Source organism: Staurois parvus, unplaced genomic scaffold (assembly GCF_062004578.1).
Source record: "Staurois parvus isolate SC_StPar_1 unplaced genomic scaffold, SC_StPar_1.0 ptg000145l, whole genome shotgun sequence".
Classification (NCBI taxonomy): Eukaryota; Metazoa; Chordata; class Amphibia; order Anura; family Ranidae; genus Staurois; species Staurois parvus.
In genome coordinates this window covers 5486003-5508435 of record NW_028317941.1, presented here as the reverse complement: position 1 = coordinate 5508435, position 22433 = coordinate 5486003, and the positions used below count along the sequence as shown (strand labels likewise).

At 42.0% G+C, this 22433-nt stretch overlaps 1 protein-coding gene across 3 annotated transcripts in view; it reads left to right on the top strand.

Annotated features, from left to right (window-relative positions):
• The window catches only part of NFYC (nuclear transcription factor Y subunit gamma), an 81064-nt gene extending 63932 nt beyond the window's left edge, over nt 1–17132 (top strand). For 2 of the 3 annotated variants that reach the window (XM_089673871.1, XM_089673872.1), the window contains exons 6-10: nt 8694–8867; nt 9602–9760; nt 11718–11825; nt 16111–16170; nt 16256–17132. In XM_089673871.1, coding sequence (XP_089529997.1) covers nt 8694–8867; nt 9602–9760; nt 11718–11825; nt 16111–16170; nt 16256–16375 — 621 coding nt within the window. In that variant the 3' untranslated portion in view covers nt 16376–17132. The remainder of the gene's footprint in view (nt 1–8693; nt 8868–9601; nt 9761–11717; nt 11826–16110; nt 16171–16255) is intronic. The other variant, XM_089673873.1, reaches the window with a different exon arrangement.
• Nucleotides 17133–22433: the final 5301 nt, after the last annotated feature.

Sequence of the window (22433 nt, the reverse complement as noted above, 5' to 3'; positions counted from 1 at the left end):
TAAAACAATAATTTAATGTGAAAGATGCATGATCTAAGTGACCTGACTTTAGAACAATTTGCAAAATTCAAGCCTTCACTGACCTCTAGCTGCAGGATATATGGAGCAATTTCTTACTAGACCTGTGTTGCTGCAAGCACTGTGGAGCAATTTATCCTCAAAGTCATAGCAGAGGCACTGATATCACAGCTTGTCTTCCCTGGCTCCCATTAGCAACATTGAGAGTGTGCTTGCCTTCCAATGTAGACGAATAGCAGGTACAGTAAACTTCTCATAAATGGTTGTAACCTAACCACAGCGTTAATGTTGTGATATTGGAGTGCCTGCAGCTACAGACTTCAGTGTGGGGTTTTTGGTTTTTTTTTTAATTTACTGCTTTTTAAGAATATTGGGCCATAGCCTGGCCACACGCTCACATTTTTAAGAGAGGTTTCCTAAAGGCACTGGATGATTATCTTCTACAATATCACTAAATAAATAGTTAGCTGTATGTTGAATCCTACAGCTCTCACTTTACCATATTTTATACCATTTTCTATGTCATTCTATTATTTCTTATACCTTCTTTTAAGATACTAAAACTTGCTAATTTATCAGTGAGAGTTCTCCTTTTACTTGGGTCAATGTGTGGTTTGTTTTATGGACCTTTTATAATGCATAACTAATGAAACTGATATCTGTCGGAGTATCAAATTCAGTATATTTTAGTGTGTACTCCTGAAAGTGTAGCTTTGTGTCTCTTGGTAAATCTATCTTCTAAAACCACATTCTCAGCCAAAGAAGTGAGAGAATGTTTGTTTCTAAGAGTGCTGCTTAACTGATTCTAAGTAGAGCATGTAAAGTGGTCCTAGTAAGCCATTTGGGTCAAGTGAATAGCCTTTTTTAGGACGTTGGTATTTTTCAAAAAACAAATCTGCAGGCAGTTTCAGCTGCTGTAAACATCCTTGACTGGAAGCTGTGCGACTGAAAGGAGCTTTCAGTCGGATGTTTACAGCTGTTGGCTGCTACACTCTTCTGTGACAATCCTCATTGGAGAAGGCATTGTGTTCACTTATTAGGTAAATGTATGGTTGCCTGCAATTTAACACAGTGGAATTTATGGGAGCCACACCTTGATTTAATCTACATATACAGTTGTGTACAAAATAATAGCAGTCAGACATCACTAACCTGAGCAATCACTGTTTTTGGTAGAAATAATATTTCTACATGGCAAATAATTTACTAGCAGGTGTAGTAGAGTAATAGAAATCCAACAGACCCAACAGTCATGACATGCATGCTGCTGATTCTGTGTAATTGAATCACTAATTGAAAGGGGCATGTTCAAAATAATAGCAGTGTGGAGTTCTATTAGTGAGGTCATTCATTCTTTGAAAAACAGGTGGCAATTATTGCCCTTTATTTAAGGAAGGAAGGCAGCAAATGTTGTACATGCTGGTTACAGTGCATTTCTCTCTGAAATCCTGAGGAAAATGGGTTGTTTTAGACATTGTTCAGAAGAACAGCGTACCTTGATTAAAAAGTTGATTGGAGAGAGGAAAGCATATAAAGAAGTGCAGAAAATGATAGGCTGCTCACCTAAAATGATCACAAATGTTTTAGAATGGCAACCAAAACCTGAAAGACGTGGAAGAAAGCAAAAAACTACCATTCAAATGGATAGAAGAATAGCCAAAATGGCAAGGACTCGGCCAACAATCAGCTCCAGGAAGATCAAAGAAGGTCTAAAATTACCTGTGAGTACTGTTACAATTAGATGCCTATATGAAGCCAAGCTATCTGCAAGAAGCCCCCGCAAAGTCCCACTGTTGAAAAAAAGACGTGCTGAAGAGGTTAAAATTTGCCAAAGAGCACATTGACTGGCCTAAAGAGTAATGGCGCAACATTTTGTGGACTGATGAAAGTAACATTGTTCTTTTTGGGTCTAGTGGCCGGAGACAGTTTGTCAGACGACCCCCAAACACTGAATTCAAGTCACAGTACACTGTGAAGACAGTGAAGCATGGTTGCGCAAGCATCATGTAATGGGGATGTTTCTCATACTACGGTGTTGGGCCTATTTATTGCATACCAGGGATCATGGATCAGTTTGAATACATCAGAATACTTGAAGAGGTCATGCTGCCTTATGCTGAAGAGGAAATGCCCTTGGAATGGGTGTTCCAACAAGACAACAACCCCAAACACACCAGTAAACGTGCAACATCTTGGTTCCAGACCAACAAGATTGACGTTATGGAGTGGCCAGCCCAATCCCCGGATCTTAATCCAATAGAAAACTTGTGGGGTGACATCAAAAATGCAATTTCTGAGACAAAACTAGGAAATGGAGAAGAACTGTGGAATGTAGTCCAATCATCCTGCACTGGAATACCTGTTCACAGGTGCCAGAAGTTGGGTGACTGCATGCAACACAGATGTACAGCAGTTCTCAGAAACCGTGCTTATACAACTAAATATTAATTAAATGATTCAAAGGAAAGCAAAGTCTTCAAACATTTTTCAGTTTTTATAGTGAATGTTTGAGTTTGTAAAGAAGAATACAAACACTGCTATATTTTTGAACAGTCTAATCACTTTTCTTCAATTTTTTAGAGGAATACCACAAATTTGATATATTTTTCTTCATGTTTTGATTTGGAATAGAATGTGTAGTGTTCCCAATGCATTTGTGTGTATGGAAATAAAAGCTATTAGAAGGATTTTGAGCTTTATTCACTTTTTTCAACACACTGCTATTATTTTGAACACAACTGTATGTGGCTTGTGACAGCATCTTAAAGTGGGACTTCACTCAATCAACAGTTTCTACCATTAGTAACTAAGAAAGTATATCATATCTACTTGTTTAACTTTTTTTTTTTTTAACATTTTTTTAATTAATTCCTGGTTTCCAGGCCTAGGCAAATGATGTCAAACATCCCAGGAATCCTCTAGGCATTTTTTTCTTAAATAAAATGTGATGCCCTGTATAACAAGGTAATACTAAATAGATGTGTGCCACTGCAGGAAAATTGTAATTTACATCCAGATAGCTTGGAGGTTGTGAGTACTCCGTTGGTGACATTGGCACACACATTGGCGGACCATATGCAGAAGTTTATGTTGAAAAACGTATGCACTTTCTTGGGATTGTAGTACAGGCATCTGTAATAAGGGATCTGGAACACTTTTTTCTGGTGGTTGCGTCATTCTGACTTTCTGCCTTCCTTTGTTCATTCAGCTAGGCCTTTGGCCACACCTTACTCATCCTTCCTGTCTGTAGTTCATGATTTGTGACCATGTTATTCATGGGTAGTATTTCTAGTCTTGAGGTCTTAGACTGCAGGGGTCACAGCCATGCACCTTCTACCCCCCCCTCTGACCTAAGTCTTTGACTTTGCCTTTGAGCCCCAAATGGTACTGAAGTGGGACTACTAACAGTTTAGAAAAGGTTCTATTGTTCTTTCCTCATCTTCCAATGCTAAGACAGGAACCTACTTTTGCAAAAATACATATCTTCTCCAGCGATCCAAGGACTAATGTAGACTACAGCCGTGACCTTGTCCAAAGAGCATTCTGATCTTGTCTGCCAATTTTCAACCCATGGGATGTGGACAACAGACATACTTTCTGATCTGTGTCAGTGTCTAATATGCTCCCCATGTGGAGTGCTTTCAAGACCTTTGCCACAGGTGGGAAACCTCCTAGTGTCTTGTTTCAACAACCTTCTGGACAGGTTTGTTACCAAGTCCAGGGACCTTCAGGCCTTTGCAGTGGGTGCTCTCGTGACGCTGTGGTATCAGTCAACATGATTTATGCCTTTCTAGCCCTACAGATTCTCTTGCCAATGCCGCAAGATCAAGGGGGGCATTGGGTTTTATCCTCACACCAGATTGGCCCAGGAGGACATGGTACTCAGACTCCTGGCACCCGATGGACCCAACTAGATTTTCTTTCCCAAGGGCCAGTGCTTCATTCTTGGTTACTGGTTTTAACAGCAGGGCTGTTGTAATCAGTCCTGAGGGACAGAGGTCTTTTGGATTCGGTATTCCCTACCATGAAGACCAGAAAGTGGAGTTCTTTTAAATTCCAACATTGCAGCCTAAAGGTTTACTTTGCTTGGTGTAATTGGAGGAACTTTTATCATAGTATTCCATAAGGCATACTTTGTCCATATTCCAGATGGATCTGGGACAAATCTCGCTTTATCCATTCTGTTTCGGACACCTTTGGCCTCTCACTCTTTAGATAAGGCCTTTTATTCTTTTGAGTAGCTCACATCTTTTCCCCTATTGCGTCCCTGTTTTCCCTTGGGAAACTCAAATTAGTTCTCTATTCTCTTCATTATTCACCCTTTGAGCCTCCTACAGCAGGGGTCTCCAAACTTTGCAGTCAAAGGGCCAGTTTACTGTACCTCAGACTTTAGGGGGGCCAGACTGTGGTCAGTAAGGGTAGAAAATGTCCTGCGCCTAGCATCAGTGAGAATAAACATGACCTCAGGGTTTGATGGTGCATAAAAAGGAAGATTCTTGCCCCATCATTGGTATTCGTGGAAGGAATAGTGCCTTGTATCAATCAGAGGAATAGTGCCCCAAGGGCTGGTTAAAGGCTGGCAAAAGGCCGCATCCAGCCCCCGGGCCACAGTTTGGATACCCCTGCTCTACAGGATATTCCCTTATCTATGCCAACCCTACTTGTACGGTGGCCTTTCCTGTGGCTATATCCTCTGAAAGGAGAGTCTATGTTGAAGACCACCTTTTTTCTCAAGATGGTCTCTGCTTTCCACCTAAATCAGGATATTGTCCTTCCTTACATCCTGCTCTGAAATATTTATTCACTACCTGGATGTAGTGTGTGCTGGGAGAACTTCTCTCTGCTACTGCTTCCTTTCAGAAATTGGGTTCTCTGGGCTCCTTGTGGGCTCCTCCTAAAGAGCTCCCTGTCTTTCTCCACCTTTTCTTAGTGGATTAGATAAGTTATCAAAGTCTTTAGTTTTAAGGAACTTTCCCAGTTAAGGCACACACTACCAGATATGTTCTTGGGCTTTTCAGCATCAGGCATTTGTATTTCAGATAAGCAAGGCTGCCACCTGGGCATCTGTGCGAGTGGTTGTTCTGGTCCTTTTGAAGGACAGGTTTAGTACAAACATGTTCATGGTGCCAAAACGCAAAGTATTTACCCTAAACTGGACCTAAAGTCTCTAAACAAGTACCCTGACATTCCTAAGTTTTTGCAGGGAATCCGCAAGATCAGTTATTGCCTCTGAGACCAGAGAAATACTTGGCGTCAGTAGCCATCCAAGATGCTCATTCCCATTTACCAGCCTCATCAGCACATCCTGTGCTTCGCAATAGGAGGAAAACACTTCCAATTTGCCACTGCCATTTGATACATCTTCTACACCTAAAATTTTCTCAGTTACTTGTACCCCTACCTGCCCTTTTCAGAACTCAGATGCTTTATGCTTTCATTTGGATAATCATCTTTCAAAGGTCTGTTTTCCAGCCTTCCATTCACCTTGGGGCTCATTCTGGACACAACTCAGGCAAAAGCCTTCTGTTTAGTAAATCAAATCCTTTCTAAGATCTCACGCTTAGAATCTCACTGAGGGATATCTTTGTTCTTAAGATCTGAGTATTCTAGGCGTTATGGCAGCCTACGAGGCCATCCCCTTTTCTTAGTTTCATTCAGGTCCTCTCCAACGCAGTATCTCTCCTGGAACAAGCACCCTCCTTTTTATCACCAAGCTATACACTCTTCAGCCAAGCAAGGAACTCCGTAGTTTGGTACATTTCCAATCCAGCCTTGACAACAGGGAAGTTGTTTCTACCACACCCATGCAGGGTGATAACAGGTGTCAGCCTCATAGGCTGGGGAGGAGTGTTCATGTCCCTCACAGTTCAAGGAATATGGTAACTCCGTAAGAGTGCCAGATGGATAAGAGAGTTCCTCTCAAAAGGATAACACTTCCTGTTAACACTCCTATGCATGCACTCCACCAGATCATTGGTTGTTTCCTTGGCATTCCAACATGAAGCCTGTTGCCCAGCTTTGCAAGACTGCCACCTGTTCTTCAGTTCATATTTTCTCTTCCTCTACTGTGTTAATGTACAAGCTTTTGCTTCTGCAGCTTTATGATCTAAGTGCCTTGCAGTAGCAGTCTAAATTGGGTCTGTTGACCTTTTATTGTTGTTGGGCCTTTTAGCACATTGTCACAGTTCTGTTTACCTGGTTTTTGCCCATCCTTCTTATTCATTGCTCAGGGACATCCCAGGGTCTGTGAATACTTAGCCTATGTCCTGTACTGTACAATTCAGTTAAGACGAATTTTGACTTGGCCTTTAAATGCCTTATCTTAAAGTACAAGGCCCAGGCTGCGCTCTTCTTCGTTTCATGTGTTACTCTGCAGTGCCTGCTAAAAAAAAAAAAAAAAACCTGAGGTCTTACAGTGAGGTAGAGGGTTAAAGGGGTACCCTCTGGGGGGTTTGGGCATGTCCACTAAAGCTTTGCAGCAGCCTTTAACCCAGGGTTTATTTGGGCCTGTGTCCTGTATTGTACTCCACGATATTTAGTTTACAGGAAGTAAAAAAAAAAAAGTGGATTTTTTTTTGTTCATGGGGCAGAGGAGGAACCTGCTTCAAAGGTCCATGATGCAGTGTTTGTAAACATCCTACACTCTCAGCTGTGAATATATGGTGGCTGGGAGAAGGGTGTTTACTCCCACTGTCATGGAAAATCCCATAGATCAGTGGTCACCTTTTTAGAGCCAACTTTTTTAGAAGTTGACCTCATGTAGCACAGATGTGAAATAATTAAAAAATTCTGTAGAGGATTGACCAAAGCAGTTGGCTGAAATGCGGGCTGAACATGAGAGAATTTATTCTATATCCCTTGCCATCTTATGTCAAACAATGCTGACACCTACAGCTGTCTGAATACACAAAAAGGTTATCTGATGAGATGTGGTCACTGTAAGGCCCAACCTTTTTTTACCCCGCTGAGCTGATAAAATTAAAAAAAAAAAAATTTTGTTTTTAATTTTAGTCCAGTTGGCTGGTGCTGACAGGACAACCCTTAGCACCAATTTCAGCTGATTCAGCAGAAATGACACTGCATAGAATGTTGGCTGGACTTTGATAGGGTCACAGAGAGACCTCTGATGTATTCTGTTCAGCATATAGTATATCAGAAACTGTAAACAAGTTGGTGGTTGAGGGTGGAGCAGTGCGCAAGGAACAGCCATTTATCAATGTAAGTACAAATGTTTCCTTTTGACAGTATATAGTTACAAACTTGCTCTTGTTTGTTACATTTTTTAAGGTTTACTCTTTTAGGTGTATGGAGAATCCTTGATGGACCACTTGATTCTATCACACCATATGTACATAAAAACTGATGGGATAACTGCGCAGATTCCCTTTGCAGAGCATGAGTTTAGTGTTGTGGAGTGAACAGGGCACATGGAGAACAATTGTTTTCTATGTGCCCTTGCAGAATAACTTGCACCTCTGCACCATGGTGTGAATGAGGCCTTAGTGTTTGCCAGTAGTTTATGTATCTATGACACTATTAGTCTCACCTTTCCTAATTGCCTCATGTCATATTTTTGTTGACTTGTGACAGCCGGGCATTTACATTTTTCAAATGTCTGTTATCTTTTTTTAAAATTCTGTTGTCTCTAGAGTCTTGAGGTTGCAGTCTCCATATTTAGGAGCCTGTGTCGCAGGTCTCCTTTATTTAAGCTGTTTGAATTTCATTCCTGTAGACGCTGTAGTGAAAACTGGCATCTTGGAATCTACAAAATGAAAACCATGTTTTTCTTATTGCAGAATACCAGTTTGGGGATGCTATTTAATACACTTGTTTTATGTAGGCTTTATTCACAATAGATGCATGGCAAAATATGTGCACATTCTCAACTATTCTTCAACATGCACATTTGTAAATGTTTGACTCCACATCACTGTTATCATTCTGGATTATTCCCCTCCCCCAAAAGTGAAGTGCTGTTTCCTGTGCTGGGAATAGAGTATCTATAGCAAATAAAACTGAGTTAATTCCTTCACTCTCCTTTTAATTTCAAATTAACAGTACTTTGTACAGTGTTTAGATTGCCTGCTGTTGCTGAAGCATAAATTAGCATTAAGCCTGCATGAAAAACATAAGCTGTGTCTAAAGTAATTTAACAAGTATCTCTTGATTAGTTAATCCTCCAGCACTGTATCTTTATATTAGTGTCTGATTGGGAAAGCAGTACATTTGGATGAAAACTATTAGTGTGTGTGTGTATACCCCATGTAAGTGTGAATATTTACAGTATGGTGGCAGAGCAAACAGGATGGAATGACCTTGAGTTAGATTAAATGAGCAGCCCATTAAACGTGTATTAAGAATTCAGAAGGATGTCTGTCCAGGGACGTGGGAATTCCAATGTCCTGGGTAGATCGGTCAGTCTCCACCCAATACTAAATTATAAGATGGGGTGTATTGTGGTATATGTTGCAGTACACGGTGTCCTGCTTTTGTCATGTAAATACACTGCCATTTACTGGACACATAATATTTAAATATTTTTTAACATTCAAAAAACGTTTAAAATACCACTGCTGGTTTTCAGTCTGTCTTAATTTTTTCCATTAAATGCTGAAGCTAAATTGATGCCTTTTTTATTTAGTTTTTACTACGTTTCCCATTGCATTGTCATGTAGGAAGAAGTCCGGCAGACAGTCACACCAGCAGAACCCGTCCAGTACTACTTTACTTTGGCCCAACAACCAGCAGCTGTGCAAGTACAAGGACAAACAACTGGTCAACAGAATTCATCCTCTACAACTACCCTGCAGCCTGGGCAGATTATAATTGCTCAGCCTCAACAAGGACAGGTTAGCCAACAATAAACACAAATGGCTACTGAAGCAGCTATTTTAACTTTGGTTGCAAGACTATGTTCTTCAGTTTCTAATTGTGCTATTTGCTCATGCCAATTGCTCTTTCTTGTTCACTTGAGAAACCTTTAATCGAATGGTGGGTACCGCCTCCAAAGGGAATCTGCTGTTAAGCTGTATAAAATAAACTCCAACAATTTTCAAGGTACATATACAGTTTATAGAACGTTTGAAGTAGAAAGTATCTCAACTCTTTAAATCCCAGAATACCTTCGGGTACCCGAATTTGACAGGTACCTGCTGCCACTTCCGGGTGCGATCGGAAGCGGAAGGTGTCCTCCCTCCCTGTAGTCTTTCGGGACAAGTCCCAGAAGACTACAGGACCATTCATGAAGCTCAGCGTTACTCGCGCATGCGCAGTGGTTACCCGGCTGTGAAGCCATAAGCTGCACAGCCGGGTGCCCACACTGAAGATGTCGGTCCCCTGGAATACAGGACGGCCGGTGAAACTGGCTACTGGGGACACACCACGGGACCGAGGGACAAGTAAGTGGCTGTTTTTTTTAAAAGTCAGCAGCTACAGTTTTTTTGTAGCTGCTGACTTTTATTTTTTTGACAGGGTGAGTGGAACTCCGCTTTAAGATGTGTTGAACTGCAATGTATATCTATTTTAACTGTTTGAATTGTCAAGTTGAAGTCACTGATTTTCAAATGTTGTTTTTCTTGTGCAGAGTACGCCAGTAACAATGCAAGTTGGAGAAGGGCAGCAGGTCCAGATTGTCCAGGCCCAACCACAAGGGCAGGCACAGCAGGGACAGAGCGCAACAGGACAAACTATGCAGGTTATGCAGCAAATAATCACCAACACAGGAGAAATCCAGCAGATTCCAGTACGTACCAGATTTGGTTGCTGCCTAGATTTAGGTTAAATATACCCATAGACATAGGATGATAGGAATAACTGACATCAACACGGTCTTTCTGAAGAATAAGCAGTCACGTTCATTTCAGTGCAATTATGTATGTTTGTGTCTCCACTATTTACGATGGCATTGATTCCTGAGCATCCGTAGTCGCCCAGTAAAATCCATCAATTGGAGATTTGTTGAGCTGCGTCTGCATAAAGCCTGGTACACGTCAAAAATGTGCCAGTGCAGCAGGAACGGCCCAACTTTTGGTCTGTGTATAAAAAAGCCGCTTTAACTTGCGTGTTGAAAAACAGCATTTGATTAATGCTTGCAGATAATTTTTTTTTTTTTTTCGGAGAAGAGGGTTTAGAACACCTGTCAGTTGTTTTTTTTCTTTTTTTTTGGGGGGGGGGGGGTTTGCTGTCAGCACCCCAGTTAGGGCAATTTACTCTCTCTAATTGTCCTGTTTACCATTATCAAAAGAAAATCCCAAATTTGTGGGTTGACACCAGAGCAATAACGGAGGGGAAACCTTTCAATGGGGACACAAGGTCTGGTAACGCCTCATGATTCCCTCTTCTTGGATGGATTTGTTCTGACTTTGTTTTGGCTGTGGGACAGGAAGTGAAGGGGAAGTCTCCCCAAAGGTCACAAATGGCATAAAAAGATATAAAACCCTCCCGTGCTCTATCCAAAATGGTCTTGACTTTAGTTTAAATTCCAGGTTCATGCCTGTGGGAGCCTGTGGAAATACAATTATCTTAAAGTGGTTCTAACAGCAGAAGCTTTTTTTTTAACCCTTAATGCATTCCATGCATTAAGGTAAAACCTTCTTGGTGCAGACTCCCTCCCCTAATTCCCCCCCCACCCCCTTATACTTACCTGAGCCCCTTTTTGAGCCAGCAATGTCCATGAGAGAAACAGCTCTTCTGTGTCTCCATCGGCTTTTGGCTCCTGCTGCTGTCAACAGCCAATGAGGAGAGCGCAGGGGGCAGAGCAGCGCTCTGTTAGGATGGACAATGTCCATTCACAGGAGCGAGGCTCGGAAGCGAGTCTGCTCGAGTGCCCCCCAAGAGGCTATTGGCACTTGGCAGGTAGAGGAGCCAGGATATCTACCGGAGGATCGGGGCCGCTCTGTGCAAAACCTTTGCACAAAGCAGATAAGTATAACATGTTGTGGTGTTTTTTGTTTTTGTTTTTCCTTTCTTTTTAATTAGAACCTTTTACAGTCACTTTAAAGATCTCATTAGACTATTAACTGTGCGCTGAAAGCTGGAGCCGACTGTCAGTCAAGCATCTGGGTGGATCCAGACATTATGGTCGGGATCCTTCCAGAGCCTGGAGCAGCTCTGTGAAGTCAGTTGACAGTGGCTGATTCTGGGTCACAGTAGAGCAAAAGCAAGTGCAGTTGTCTGACCCACAAGATAAATATGGCCAAAAAGCCTTGACCATACTTCTCTTAATATAAAAAAAACACTAGCAATGGTATTATTTAATCTGTTTTTACAAGTGCCAAAAAAGCTGTTTATCCTGTTAGAAGTCTTGTGAGCTGATAACTTCCTGTACTCTCCGCCTCCTAAACTGTTATCAATTAGCCTTGTTCCTTGGTATCACTTTTGAGCCCAAAACACCTGCCCTACACCTACCCTCTTATGGAGAAGAAGAGATGTTATGTAGTCTTGGCAGTTTTCTTTACCCCTAACACACTCTACCAAGCAGCGTTGTCACTCCAGGACAGAAATTGGGTTATTGGCAGGATTACCAGGTTAAAATAAGCAAAAAAGTGAAAATCCTATTGTATTCAGTATAGGCAGTTTAGGTGTACTGGCCACTTGGGAATACAATTTACTCAGTATTCTAAAAACTGAAATGCCAATGTTCTCCCTGGTTCCCCTACTTTAAAGAAAAGATTATATTTGAGTCTGTGTTTTGTTTCTAGGTTCAGCTTAACACAGGGCAGTTGCAGTACATACGTCTTGCGCAGCCTGTATCTGGGACACAGGTGGTGCAGGGGCAGATCCAGACCTTAGCAGCCAATGCTCAGCAGGTAATGTTTCATGTGTTCACTATAGTAATTGTTTTTTTTTCATGTTCAGTTAGTGAGTCCTGGTGTTGGTAACAGAGAGGCCATTTCTCTTATGTTCGTTGACAGACACAGCATCTTCTTTATCCATGACCAAACAGGGTTTTATAGCCCCACCTACAGGAGTAGGACACTAGGCCGAAAGAAAACTTCAGAACCTCCTATAGAAAGTCTTTTTTGGGCATAAAACCCTCTCTGCTATAGTCCTCCTGAAATTATGTATATTATAAATAGGTATGCGCTATATATAAATATGTGAAATGTACAAGTGCTTAAGAGACTAGTATCACTACATACCCCGAAATAGGACCGTTATAATTGAATTGACCCTCAGGGTAAGTGCTATGTTTCCACAACCTTTACAGAAAACCTATAAACCAAAAAATTATTAAAAGTCTGCAGGTAAATTTGTGTTTAAATAAAGATGGGAGTCCTTTCAATTTCTTTAAACTGTGACCCAAACCAAAAAAGTGACATATCTTCACCACGTGCCAACAGGAAAAAGTAAAGATTGCTCACTCACCAGACCTTTTGAACCTACTTAAGGTGGTCAGATGCACTTTTTGGTCATAGAGGAGACCATCCTTTCAGGAAATATCTCCCCTCTATCAGCTCTCTGTTTATGGCCATAAGTTAAGGAATAGGAACTCCCAACATGCCTCCAATACTTGTATGGTGTTTGATATGGACTAATCCTTGTGTAGATTTGGTGCCAGACCACTCAGAAGGATTATCTGTCTGGTTTATCTGAGTGGTCTGTCACCAAATCTACACAAGGATTAGTCCATATTTTGTATTCTACTGATTTTATACATTTTTTTAATTTATATATACATTTGTCATTTTTTACACAGACAAGAATTTATGCGCTACTTGATAACTGGTTTAAGTGCTCTTTTTTGATGTAGTTATACCACTAGCCTCTTAAGCACTTGCACATTTCACATATTTATATGTAGCGCCTACCTTTTTTAACATATACATATGCACAAGCGTGGTCATCCACCATATTAGGGGCAGCTTTATATATATATATATATATATATATATATAACCATTGCGCTTGGAAAGCTTCTGTTTGGTGCAAATCTCTGGGGTTTCATCCTTGCTCATTCTCAATGGTTTGGGTGTGGCGTTCCTCCAGCGTGGCCTGGATCAAAAGTTGGCCTTGAGCATGATCAAGGGTCAAGTCTCTGCTTTGGCTGTTTACTTTCAGTGTCCCTTGGCCATGCATGCTATAGTTCACACCTTCATTCAGGGGGGTTCGTCATGTGGTGCCTCCTGTACGCTCCCTGTTGCCACCATGGGGCTTAAATTCGGTGCTGTCCGTTCTTTAGCACCCTCCCTTTGAGATTATTCGGGATATTCACTTACTGAATCCTTCATAGAAAGTTGCCTTCCTGGTCGCTATCACTTTGGCTTGAAGGGTATACTTGGCTGACTTGTCCTGTAGGCTGCCTTATCTGGTTTTGCACACGGATTAGGTGGTGCTTCGACCCTCCCCTTCTTTTCGGCCAAATGTCAGATTCCCATTTAAATAATATTGTCTGTGTCCTTGGCCGACGCACCCTAAGGATTTGGCTCTGCACTCCCTGGATGTGGTTCACGCAATTCACGCGTACCTTTCTGTGACGGCTGCCTTTTCGAGGCCTGATGGCCTCTTCTGCCATTGCCTGTTTGATTCGACAGGCGTATGCTGTTAAGGGGAGGGAGCCCCCTTATCTGTCACGGCAAACTCCAGCAAGGCGGTTAGTTCCTCCTGGGTGTTCCAACATCAGGTGTCTGCTTCTCTAGTTTGCAAAGTGGCAACCTGGTCATCTGTGCACATAAGCTAGTTTATTTACAAAGTTCTATAAGCTTGATGTGTTGGCATCTTCCGATGCTAGTTTTGGCCACACTGTTTTCCAGGCTGAAGTTTGTTTCCAGGGCACCCCTTTTGATGGTTTGGAGTGTTTGCATGTTGCCCTGGGTATTGGTCCATTGGTTGCTTTTGTCCTCACCTCATTATGGCACTGGTTGGGGACATCCTTGTTTGGTTATGGATAAAGAAGATGCTGTGTCCATCAGTGAACATAAGAGAAAACCGTATAAAATCTTTCTCTGAGTTCATTGATGGACATAGCACCCACCCCTCTATGGAGTTTTCTCTTTTGACACTGCTTGAGACTGACTGGAGGCCTATAAAAAAGGTTTTTTTTTTTGCCCAGAGAGGACTGCCGAAGTGTGTTTTTTTTTTTTTTTTTTTTTTTTTTTCTTTTCTCTGCCTAGTGTCCTACTTCTGTAGGTGGAGCTATAAAACACTGGTTATGGATAAAGATGATGCTGTGTCTGTCAGTTAATTCAGAGAAAGGGATTTTATGCTGACAAAAAATCCCATTTTTTTTTTTCATGCCAAACTTTAGTTACATTATTAATAAATATGTCTCCAAATGAATAATTTCTGTATAACATCAGGGGCAAACATGGATTCTGTCAGGAGAGAGTGATCCAAATTCATTTTGGCTGCCCTAGGCCTAAATAGCCAAAGCATTAGACCTATTTTCAAATGAAGCTCATGGTGGGGGGAGTTTTTCTACTATTGGAGGAGAAAATCTGGAGCAGCTGTGCATAGCAGCCAATTAATTGACTTGTATTTTCAGCTTGTTCACTTACAGGCAGGTTATTACAGTCTAATTTTTTTTAACTTAAGGTTATGTTCCGTGCACAGAACGGTCCCTTACCTCCTCTTTGTCAGTCCCCCACTCATGCTGTTGCCTCCTTAGCAAACCTTGCTATGGGGGCATCTGTGCAAGCACACTCCCGACCTAGGCTGTGTGCATTCATAAACGCACACAGCTCCAGTGGGCCATGCCCCCTTTTTTCAGGAATTTAAATGACAGCCCCGGGTGCCCATGGCTCTCACTGCTCTCCGTGTCTCCTGTGAAACCAGGAAGAAATGAGTGGTGCTGCAGCCAGGACAGCCTGCATCAGGAGCAATGAGAGTTGCCAGGTAAGTGTGTGTTGGGGGGTTAGTGGGATGCTTTTTCCTTTTTAATGCAGGGAATGCTTTAAGGCTTAACAGTTTGGCTTTAGAACCACTTTAAGTTTTCAAAATGAAAGCTTGAAACTGGTTACTGCACAGAGCTGCTCCAGTCTTAGTAAACTTTCATCATTATGTCTCCTCAAATTGGCTGTTTTTCTCAAGCAGCAAACAGCTGGTCTCATTCAGGACTAAAGTGATTTGATTCATTAGATGTGTCAATGCTGAGGCCATAGACAACATAATAATAGGTGCTGTCGGTTATTGGCTAGATTAAGTAGTGATTATGCCATTAGTGGGTGAATATTCCTGGTTTGATAACGCAGATGATATTCATGTTTGAAATATAACCAATCATGATAGTCTGACAATCAGTCCATATCCTTCCTAGGAGATAATAGCAAGCATAGTCAGAAAATTTCCTTATCACAGACATTTTGTAGCTTGGAATTTCTGACTGGTTTACCATTTGCGTGCACAACAGAAATTAGGAGGTTCATCAGGTGTACAACACCAACACCCCAGTTAAGCTGAGCTGTAAGGTAGGACTGGAAGCTGGGGGGGGGGGGGGGAGAATTTGCACACTGATGTATTGGAAGGGCAGGTTGTGCTGTTATGACGGGCTTATATGTAAAGCGTGGACTACTATGCTATAACATAACAGGGTTGCATTGTAAGGGGGGATGCAATGTGAAGAGTGCTGAGATGTAAAAATGGGTGACTACGATGCAAAGGGGGCTTTGATATGAAGGAGGTGTTGTGAGGTAAAGAGGGAAGCAATGTAACGGGCGTAATGTAAAGGATTGCACCGTGATGTAAATATGGGGATTGTGATGTAAAGGGGGGGGCTGCATAATGGCACAATCGTGTCATTTGGTCCTCTGCTGGAAGAAAATTTTATTAAGTGGCCTCTGGGAATTTTAATTCTTGCTTTAAGCCTACCTGCCTATCACATTTCCTACTGACTATAGCACCCAAATACTTACCTGTGACCCAGGGAGAACTGTCCCATGTCCCACTGGTTCTCTAATTCCCCTGTAGTGTCTAACACCACTGCTAAGGGACAAGAAATTGTGAGAATCATAAATTGTTTACTTAGGCAGGGGACAGCCAACCAATGTTTGTCTCTGTCCCTTAGCCTCTACATTTCATCCTCACTGTTACCACTTCCTGTTCAATGGAAACTCCCGACTAATTTATTGTTTATGTTTTTATTCTTCTCACCCTCAGATTGCACAAGCAGATGTCCAGCAAGGCCAGCAGCAGTTCAGTCAGTTCACTGATGGACAGGTTAGATGATTTCGGTATAGAAAAATACGATGTAATCTTTTTTTTCTTTTTACATTTTATTATAAAATGTCTTTACTCTTTCCAGCAACTATACCAGATCCAGCAAGTTACCATGCCAGCCGGACAGGACATCACACAGCCCTTGTTCATCCAGTCAAGCGGGCAAACATCTGATGGATCAGCCACACAGGTCTCGGGAGACTGATAAAATATCCAGAGAAGGAATGGGCAGTGGGAAGCACAGGAGCACACAAACACCTATACATAAACATGTACACGTATGTGTTTCTCTCTCCAGAGATACACAATGCACTAATGGGACTAGAGTTCTCCAGTCATGCTGAAATGGTATGATTATGGAAACTTTTATCTGGTGCGTTGTCCAGATGTTTTGTTTTTGAAACGTATACACTAGTGTGCCCAGCAGAGAAGTGGTTTGTATGTAAGCTCTTCGTTGAAATCTCCATTTTACTGCTGGTGATTGGTTGTAGGATTATCCAGGGGCAACAGACTATCAAATGCAGAATTTCTCTGTCCCTGGAATGTTTTCCATAAAATGACTGGTCAAACACTTGTGCAATGATTCAGTGGGGTTCCACAAGGCATCCTTTCTGCAAGGGCTAAAGTGTTCACCTTACCATGTAGATGAGTGGCAGGACATGTCCTTCATTTCATCTGTACCCAAACCTAGCTGTTTTTATATTTCTGTTCATTTTTGTTTACACTCAATCCTGCCTCCTTTTTTTCTTTTGGCAAAAAGGGCCATTAGCCCTTTTGACTTCCAAAAACTCAAGCACCCCTGTTCCAGTCCTCTGTGATCCATTATCAATAAGCACAGAGGGCTAAGGTTTTGTTTTTTTTGGGGGGGTTTTTTTTTTTGTTTTTTAATTATTGTGCTTGTCTGCATTGAATGCATGTAAAAATCTCTGCACAGACAGCAATAAATTTCTTTTTAGATACAATTCTTGTTGATGTGTTTTTTTTTTAAAGCATAATTTACGTAACCAATGAAGACCACTACTTCTAAGGATGTTTATTCTACTAAGAATAACGTATTTGTGTTATGTTAAAAACCTGTGATGAGAGAAATCTGTTGGGTGCCATCACTGCACAGTGTCATGGATAGATATCTGAATGTATTTACAGTATAAATCAACAAATCGAAAATGCAGCGCAACTATATAAATACAAAATATAGTGCTAAACAATAAATACGTGCAAAAAAGAAACTACTATGCTTGCGAGAATCAATGTGTGCTATACCAGACGTCTAATCAATACATGCATATACGAATCCATAGAACTGCACATAACCAGTGTTCTACATGAATTGTGCACACAGATATCAAATAATTGTCCTTAATAGTGAACTGCCCCTTTAAATCTTGAATATCAGCACGTGGACTTGTGTGGTATATATCCCATAAATCGTGATCCACACACACCAACTAGAAGTGTCATTAGAATATAGTCTCAAAAATTGGTGAACCGTCCATTTACAGTGTAAACTTTTCAAACATGGTGCTTAACCTCAACCACTAAGTGTTTAGTCTGTTGGATGACCAGTGTTGCATCATACCACAAGTTACACTTTTTACTGTCATTTCTACTTAGAGCCCTTTATGAGGTACTCAGCCACTTCCTCCTACCATTTTGCCCAAGGTCTTCACTATAGAACAGTCTGCACCCAGGTTGTTGCACTTTTCCTTCCAGACAGGCTTACCTTGGATTCTGCACCCTACTCTGAGTACCCCCTAGGGAGTTACCCTCACTCATAGAAATAGGAGGAACCACAGCAAAAAAACAAGGCAAACCACCTAATTGACTAAATGGTTAGCACTTCTGCCTGGAATCACTAGGGTCATTGGTTTCAATCACAACCATAGCACCACCTGCCTGGAGTTTGCATGTTCTCCCTGTGCCTGTGTGGGTTTCCTCCCACACTCAAAAGTCATGCTGCTAGGTTAATTGGCTCTAGTACGGGTATGTATGAATGTGAGTTACGGATCTTAGATTGTATGTTCTTGAGGGTTAGGGACTGATGTAAGTGTGTGTGTAATAAATATAAATTACACATTCATTCATTCATTGAACACATCACCATTTTTCTTGGTAAATATATTTCTGACAATCCATGCATACACAGAAACCAAAATAAGTAAGTTCAGAAATTAAGTTATGTGTAATAAAATGGAATGACACAGGGAAAAAGTATTGACCACATTAAGAAAGGGAGGTGAAAAAAGGTATGGAAAGCCAAGACGCCAGCTGAAATCTATCAGCAATTAGAAAGCAATTCTGCCCCTTGTCAGTGCAAATTAATATCCTTTGGTTCAGTCTCAACTGATGGCCTATAAAAAGGTGTCTCATTACCAAGGTGTCACACGTGAGCAAAGAGCTCCCTCAAGACCTTCGCAACCGTATTGTTGCAAAACATACTGATGGCATTGATTACAGAAGGATTTCTAAAATTCTGAATCTTCCAGTGAGCACTGTTTAGGCCATAATCCAGAAGTGGAAAGAACATCATCATTTCACCATAAACCGGCCATGAACAGGTGCTCCTCGCACGATTTCCGACGAGTGAAAAGAATAATCAGAAGCGTTGTCCAAGTGCCAAGGAACACTTGTGGAGATCTTCAGAAAGACCAGGAATTAGCAAGTACAATTGTTTCAAAGAAAATCATATGTAATGCACTCAACCACCATGGCCAAGCTTACCATGCAAGACTTAATTGCTGAACAAACCGCATGTTGAAGCTCCTTTTAAGGTTTGCTACACAACATTTAGACAAGCCTGTGAAATACTGGGAGAATATACTCTGGTCAGATGAGACCAAAACTGAACTCTGGATGCCATAAAACACACCATGTTTGGAGGTCAAATGGCACTGCACATCACCCCAAAAACACCATACCAACCGTAAAGTTTGGAGGTGGGAACATCATGGTGTGGGGCGGTTTTTCAGCATACGGTACTGGCAGACTTCATATCGTTGAAGGAAGGATGAATGGAAAAATGTACCAAGACATTCTTGATAAAAATCTGCTGACATCTACCAGGATGATGAAGATGAAACGAAGGTGGACATTTCAGCAAGATAATGATCCCAAACACAAAGCCGAGGAAACTCAATTTTGTTTCAAGGAAAGAAAACAAAGTTTCTAAAATGGCCCAGCCAATCGCCTGACTTGAATCCAATAGAAAATTTATGGAAAGAACTAAAGACCAGAGTTCATGGAACCTCACGGAACCTTCAAGATGTGAAGACTGTTTGGAATAATGGGCCAAAATCTCACCTGAGTAATGCATGCGACTAGTATCTCCATACAAGAAACGTCTTAAAGCTGTCATTACCAACGAAGGATTTTGTACGAAGTAATAAATAAATTTCAGTTAGCGTGTTCAATACTTTTCCCCTGTTCATTCCATTTTATTACACAAAATGTAATTTCCGAACTTATTTGTTTTGTGTTCTTTGTATGGATTGCATGGGCTGTTACGTGTAAATTTCATGTCCTTTAGAAATATATTTACTGAAAAAAATGTATTCAATACTTATTTTACCTGGTGTGTGTGTATGTATGCATGTATATATGTAAATAACACTTTAATCAGAGTATAGCATCAAGTCATTTAAACTCCTGAGATATGGATCTGGTCAGTTAACCACTTGCCAACCACTCTGTAGCCGAATGACTGCTACAGTGCGGTTATCCAGTTCTGGGAGGGCGTCATATGATGTCCTCGCAGAACACGCACCCCCAGCGGCGTGCACATAGCGATCTCTGTGATCACTGTGTCCTACAGACACAGCTAATCACATGGTGTGGTAAAAGGCCAATCACAGCGGCCTTTTACCATGTGATCAGCTGTATCCAATGACACCGCAGATCACCGGGTAAATGCAGTTGACCAGCAGTGCCACCCATCAGTGCTGCCACATCAATGCACATCAGTGGAGAAAAATTCACCTGTTAGCAAAATTTTATAATAGAAACAAAGAAACTATTTTTTTTATTTTAATTGCTTTATATAAAATAACACCCAGTGCTGATAAAATACCACCAAAAGAAAGCTCTATTTGTGTGAAAAAAAGATAAAAATTTCATATGGGTACAATGTTGCATGACTGCCCAATTGTCGTTCAAAGTGCGACAGCGCTGAAAGCTGAAAATTGGCCTGGGCAGGAAGGGGGTATAAGTGGTTAAGTAGCAGAGGGGGTTGTTAATCAGTTTCAGCTGCTTTTGGTGTTAATGAAATAAACAGGTGCACTAGATGGGCAGTAATGAGACAACCCCACAAAACAGGAATGGTTTTACAGCTGAAGGCCCCTGACATTTTTTTCCTACTGTTTTCTCTGTTTTTTTCACTAGTTTTGCACTAGTTACCAGTGTCACTACTGGTAGCATGAGATGATACCTGAACCCTACAGAGGTTGCACATGCAGTCCAACTCCCCAGAATGGCACATCAATACGTGCCATTGCCAGAAGGATTGCTGTGTCTCCCAGTCTCAAGAGCATGGAGGATATTCCAGGAGACAGGAAGAGCTGGACAGGGCCTTAACCCATCAGTAGAACTGGTATCTGTTCCTTTGTGCAAAGAAGAACTGGAAGAGCACTGCTAGAGCCTTGCAAGATGACCTCCAGCAGGCCACTGGTGTTAGTCTCTGACCAAACAAACAGACTTCATGAGGGTGGCCTGTGGGCCCTGTGCTCACTGCCCGGTACCTTAGAGCTTGATTGGCATTTTCCATTGAACAACAGAATTGGCAGGTCTGCCACTGGCGCCCTGTGCTTTTCACAGATGAGAGCAGGTTCACTCTGATAGACGTAAAAGGGTCTGGAGAAGCCGTGGAGAATGTTATACTGCGTTTAACATCGTTCAGCATGACTGTTTTGATGGTAGGTCAGTGATGGTCTGGGGAGGCATATCTATGGAGGGATGCACAGACCTCTACAGGCTAGACAATGGCACCCTGACTGCCATCCGGTATCAGGATGAAATCCTTGAACCCATTGTCAGACCCTAGGATGGTGCAGTGGGTCCTGGGTTCCTCCTGGTGCATGACAATGCCCGGCCTCATGTGGCGAGAGTATGCAGGCAGTTCCTGGAGGATGAAGGAATTGATACCATTGAATGACCCCCACGCTCACCTGCCCCAAATCCAATAAAACACTGCTGGGCTATCGTGTTTCGGTCCATCCGATGACGCCAGGTTGCACCTCAGACTGTCTATGAATTCAGTGACGCCATGGTCCAGATCTGGGAAGAAATACCCCAGGACACCATCCGTCTTCTCATTAAGCGCATGAACAGAAGATGTAATTGGCGCAAGAGAGGTGGTGGTGGGTATAGAGTTCACACAGAAAGTCTTAGGCGATATAAAAATAGTTCAGTTTTAAAAAATGAAATAAAACAGGAGGTGGGGCATATGATTATATATAATGTAATGGGAGTACAGGGTGGATTGTGCAGCTTGAGTAGTAAGAGGAGGGGGGAAGAAGACTTGTAGTACAGACAGTACTAGGTTGGAATAGATGGTGTGTATACATATATATATATGTGTGTGTGTGTGTGTGTGTATGTATATATTGCAATGTAGACACCGTCATGAGGCTTGCACTCTCTAGAGTAAACCGGACTCTGTAGTAGAGGAAAGAGAGACGTGCGCCAGACTAAGTGCAGTAAAATCATAACAGTTTATTGCACACAAGATATTAAAAACTCACAGGACGTGGGTAAATATCAGGTGTAAGAAGGAGGACGTCATCTGAGCTGCACATCACGGGCGGATGGCTGCAGTGCCAGGGTATTCACAATGGCTGGCGCTCAAGGGACGACTCCCAGCAACATCTTGACGTCACTTCCGCTCGGCGGCCATCTTTGATGCGCCTCAAGCTGGCCCCATCACCCACACTGATGTGAGAGACCAGCAGCGCCCGCCCTGAGCACGGTTCTTCTCTGCACCGCGACTTCCGGTAACTGCGCCTGCCGTCCTCGCTCCTTCCTGTGGGGAGCGCCAGCCATTGTGAATACCCTGGCACTGCAGCTATCCGCCCGTGATGTGCAGCTCAGATGACGTCCTCCTCCTTATACCTGATGCCTGATATTTACCCACGTCCTGTGAGTTTTTAATATCTTGTGTGCAATAAACTGTTATGATTTTACTGCACTTAGTCTGGCGCACCTCTCTTTCCTCTACTCATTAAGAGCATGCCCCAACATTGGCAGGTATGCATACAAGCACGTGGGGGCCA